Source organism: Loa loa (assembly GCF_000183805.2).
Source record: "Loa loa unplaced genomic scaffold supercont3.545, whole genome shotgun sequence".
Classification (NCBI taxonomy): Eukaryota; Metazoa; Nematoda; class Chromadorea; order Rhabditida; family Onchocercidae; genus Loa; species Loa loa.
Window position 1 is genome coordinate 2,711 of NW_018108725.1, and position 5,284 is coordinate 7,994.

Here is a 5,284-nt window from a genome sequence, read left to right on the forward strand (position 1 = left end):
TTTGATTTTTCCTCTTCTTCCTTTATGATCTTTTTTCCCTTTCCTTGTCAACTAATTTTTACTTTTTCAAATTCATTTTTGTTTTCTGATCCCTAAGAAGAACAAAAAAAAAATGATAAAGAGAGGGGAAAAAGAAATTGTTCAAAAAATTCATTTTGATTTTTTTTGAATATTGATATAACTATTTTCATATTTATTATGTAAATTAGCATGCAACAAAAGATTGTTGCATTTTTTACTTTCTATTTTTCCGACCATTCTCTTCCCGATACCTGAGAATTAGTAATTCGAAACAAATAAAAGTTTATGAATTTCCGCTATTAACAATTTCAATTATTACTTTAAAAAAAAATACATTTATTGAAGATAAATGGAAATTATTTTCATAATTATCATCATACGAGCCAAACAAAATTATTAGATTTAAAGTTATATTTTAAATTATATTTCAGATATAAGGAAGAGAAAAAAAAGGATGATACAACGATTTGTTGATATGCTAATAATAATTAGTAATAATAGCAATAATTAGTAATAATAATAATAATAATAATAATAATAATAATAATAAACACCAATAACAATGATAATGATAAATCATGATTACATTTTTTTTCTACTATTGATTATGTATTATCAAATATTCCAAAATTTTAAATATATTTAAATTTATGAATGATAAAAATTTGATTCTATCAAATAAACCTTCCAGTAAATTATTTTTCATTAAATAATATCAATTTTACCATTTATTTATGCAAAATAAATAGTTGGCAAAGTTTTTTCGCTTCCTTTTTTTTTTTTTTTAAGAATATCCAAACAAAAAATTAATTTATCATTAATATTATTCAAATGAATTATACAAATGTTGCTAATTATACTGAATTCATTGTTAATCAACATTTCCCTTCGTTTTTTTTCTTTCATCAAATAGTTATACGGTATTATCAATAAATTTTGCAATATTTCAACAGTTTTTTTTTTTTCACCCTATCTTTTACAATTAGACAAGTAAACAATTCTACAAATAATTGATTCGTTAATTAATTATTTCTTCAATTAGTTGAAGAATTATTTAGTTGTTTTGTACTGAAAAGAATACATCAAAGATTTCATTTTGAAGTATGAAAAATGATGACATCTTTTCTTTCGTTTTTTTTTTTTTTTTTTTTGAAAAAAATTCTTTTCACCAAACTATTACTAATTTATGAAATTTTAAATAACCATTCTTTCTTTCTTTTTTCTTTTTTTTTTTTGTTTCCATTTTATTTTCTTTTTTACTCTTTTATGAATTTCAATAGTATTGCATTATTATCACTAACATTTTCAAATTATAATTATACAAAAATATATTTTATCACTAAAATTAAATTTCTTAAAAAAGACAATGAAAAAGAAAATTTTAGCTTTTAGAATAATTTTTATTAATTAATTGTTAATTAATTAGATGAGAGATAATTTTTTCTTTTTTTTTTTCAGGGTTGTATCATATGCAGTGCCTCCACAAGAGATTCTTTCAAAGGATTCGGTAACAGTATCTGTTGATGCTGTCGTCTATTTTCGTACATCTGATCCTATTGCATCTGTGAACAACGTTGATGATGCCATCTACTCGACCAAATTACTCGCTCAAACAACTTTACGTAACGCTCTTGGTAGTTTAATTATCTTAATTATTTATTATCTCCTAATTAGCATTTAATTAAGGCTTAATTATCTCTTTTCAATTTCAAATTTCAAAAAATATAAAATATCTCAATAACAAAACATTGCAAATTTCGCTTAAAGATTTAGAAATGAATAATTAAAACTTTAAATTTTATATAAATCACTTTGCAAATATTACATAAAGTTATATTTTAGAAGAAAATTTAAAAATTCAATCAAATCTACCCAATGGATAGATAAGATTAATTAAATTAGGAAAAAATAAAATGAAATAACTATTAAATGGACTAAACTATGTATTATTATTATTTCTTTCATTTCTTTTAAAAAATTTGTTATTATTTTCAAATTTGTTATTATTCTAAGTTGAATTTTTACCTTTTACTTATGCAAAAAATTTAGTTTATAATTTATGAAAAATTAAATTTTTGGATAGTTAAATTTTTTTTTAAAAAAAAAGGATACGTATCATTTTTTACTGCAAAGTTACACACAAATTGAGATTACCCGATGGGATTAAGTTTATGTCAGGCTAACTTTAGCATAAGTCATGTGACATAGAAAATTCTAGAAAAAATAAATTTTGTTAATTTTAGGCATGAAAACTTTGACGGAAATGTTAACGGAACGAGAAGCTATTGCGCAACTTTGTGAAACTATTTTGGATGAAGGAACAGAACATTGGGGTGTTAAGGTTTAAGTTTTATTTTTTGCTCTTTTTTTTTTCTCTCCATAAATGATAGCTAATAAATGCAAAGATAATTATTGGTAAATCTCGGGATAATCTTCTAATAATATTGACTAATAATTAATTAACTAATAGAATGAATTTATTTTTATCACACCTTACTAGCATATAATTTACAGGTAGAACGAGTGGAAGTAAAAGATATCAGATTACCTCAACAATTAACACGTGCAATGGCAGCAGAAGCTGAAGCTGCACGTGAAGCTCGTGCCAAGGTAGTCGCAGCAGAAGGTGAACAGAAGGTAGGTTAATGCAAAAATGACCCATATATTTTATCATAATTATCATAAAATATACAATACTTATCATATATTCTTCGGTATTTTATCATCAAATACAAAAAAAGAAGAAAAGTCGAATCTCTTCTTATCACTTCTATAATAATCATATGATAATGCTGAAGGAATTCAGAATTATGCAAATATCATTAAATATTTCACTGTTTACCAAATATCATTTATCTTTTTCCTTCTTACAATATATCTTTTCCTCTTTTTTTTTTTAATTTTAAAATATGCTTCTTTAAATATTAATTACAATATATAATAATCACAATACTTAAATTTTAACTGAAATAATTCTTTTTTGATAATATTATTGAAGTAGATGAATTGAAAGATTAAAATTAAATATTTGATGAAATATAAGAAGTAAAAAATTACATCATCTATCTATTCATTTTATATTTATTGATGTTAAAATTAATACAGCATAGAATTTTTTTTTTTTGAATATTTTAATTCTTTTAAAATAATTATTTAGCAATTAACTTTATTTTCGTATCACTTATTCATTTAATTAAAATTAAAGGCATCTCGAGCACTTAAAGAAGCTGCTGATGTAATTCAATCAAATCCGGTAGCTTTACAATTACGACATCTTCAAGCATTGAATAGCATCGCGTATGATTTAATTCTTTTTTTTAAAATCTTTGTTAAAAATAACAAAAAACAAAAGATTTTTAATTTCAAAATCCGCGCAAGAAATTGAAAAGTGTAGAAAAAAATCAATAACAAAATACTAATTGGAAATTTGATAATTATTTCACATACAAGATGTTGATTAATTAATTGAAATAATTTGATTATTCAGTTAAAATATACATGTCTTTCAATGATTTTCAATGTTTGAAATAATTCAGATATTGTAAAATTGTTAATTTGATACATTTATAATTAATGATATCATAAGATAGAAATGATAATAATGATAAGTGATAAGACTAATATGAAAAATGATATAAGTAATGATAATAATAATAAATGATACATTTGGTATGCATAAGTTATCATGAGTGAATAAAATAATGATAAAAGATAAAAATGATAACAATGACAAAAGAATGATAAAAATGATATTTTTGCAGAGCGGAACACAATTCAACGATCGTATTTCCTGTTCCAGTTGAAATGTTTGGAGCATTTATGAAAAAAGATAATTAAATATGTCACAAGAAAAAAAAAAGTGGACGAATGAAGAGAAAGGAAGACAAAAAAAAAATAAAATAGGAAATATGTAATCATGTATGAAATTTGCCCAATATTTTAATCGAAATGAATTCCATTTCCGGATTTCAGATAATCTGATTCTACTTGATTATTACAAATCATTCGTTATGCTTTCTTTACTGATGAAATGTAATATTTGCTATTTTCAATTAGGTATCTCGTATTTTATTGTTTCTGTCCGTAGAAATGTTTTAACTTCAATATCATAAATCAAAAATTAATTGATGAAAATTATTGCTGAATGAAAAACTGAATGAAATAAGGGAAGGAATACTGAATTTGAAAATTAAAAAAAATATATGAAAAACGATAAATATATGACAATTTAAAAAAATAATTTATAAAAAAAAACAATTGCCAAAAATAGAAAACAAAAATTAAATCAAATCAATAAATAGACAATTTAAAATAAATTAAAAAAAACCTTTATTAAATAATGCAATATTATGAGTACAGCTTCTCTTTTTTTTTTTTACTTACAAATAATTCATTGTGCATAAAAAATAATTAATTCTGCTTTAATGTCAATATAATTAACTAATTAATGTATAATGTAATAAGACAATAAAAACTTCTTGCTTTTTTACTGCAAACATTTTTAAGAATATTATTACTCCATATTTTAGCTAATCAATTTTAATGTCATATTTTAAGTATTAATAATATTTATTTAAATTATTTGAAGTCAGGTGGAAAACTTTTTGTTTCAAAAAAAGGAAAAAATCGATAAGAAAAAATCGTGAAATTTGGATTGTTGGGTTAAAATTTTGTCCTATTTTCCCAAATTAGTCACGGAAAATATTTCTCGAGGATGACATGAAATATTCTCGAGACATTTTTGCATAATTTCTTAATATAAATGAACATTCCATTCTTTTCGTTTATCGCTATTTTGACTATAAAGGGAATATGTAAGCTTAATTTCGTAATTTCAAATAAAATTAATTAGAAATTGAAGTATTGAAGAGAAAAAAACAAAAAGATGCATAAAAGATAATTCGAGCATATGATATGCACAGCATATTTAGTTGATTAAAGCTTTTGGTTAATTAATTAATCAGTAATCAGTCTCTTCTAGAAACTAACAAACAATTTATACTTCCTTTGACAATTCTATTTGATTAAATCTCCATACAGTTGTCAAAAAAAAAAAAAAAAGAAAAATAAAAGCAGAAAACTTTGAAATATTGTTTGAATTATTTGTTTTTTGAGTTATTATTTGAATTTACTTTTGAATTATTATTTGTTTTCTCTGCAGTTAAATGGGAATGCTAAATAAATAAGTTATAGAATTGCAAACAAACAATAAACATTTAAATTGCAACAATAACAAACAATAACAACAACAACAAACAACAAC

The 5,284-nt window shown here is 22.3% G+C and overlaps 1 protein-coding gene across 1 annotated transcript in view; it reads left to right on the plus strand.

The window, feature by feature from the left end:
• Positions 1–4,003, plus strand: part of LOAG_18806 (unc-1) — a 6,120-nt gene extending 2,117 nt beyond the window's left edge. The window contains exons 4-8 of the mRNA XM_020451469.1: positions 1,480–1,655; positions 2,265–2,362; positions 2,536–2,658; positions 3,227–3,318; positions 3,783–4,003. Of these exons, the coding sequence (XP_020304742.1) occupies positions 1,480–1,655; positions 2,265–2,362; positions 2,536–2,658; positions 3,227–3,318; positions 3,783–3,858 (565 nt within the window). The 3' untranslated portion in view covers positions 3,859–4,003. The remainder of the gene's footprint in view (positions 1–1,479; positions 1,656–2,264; positions 2,363–2,535; positions 2,659–3,226; positions 3,319–3,782) is intronic.
• The last annotated feature ends 1,281 nt before the right edge of the window (positions 4,004–5,284 follow it).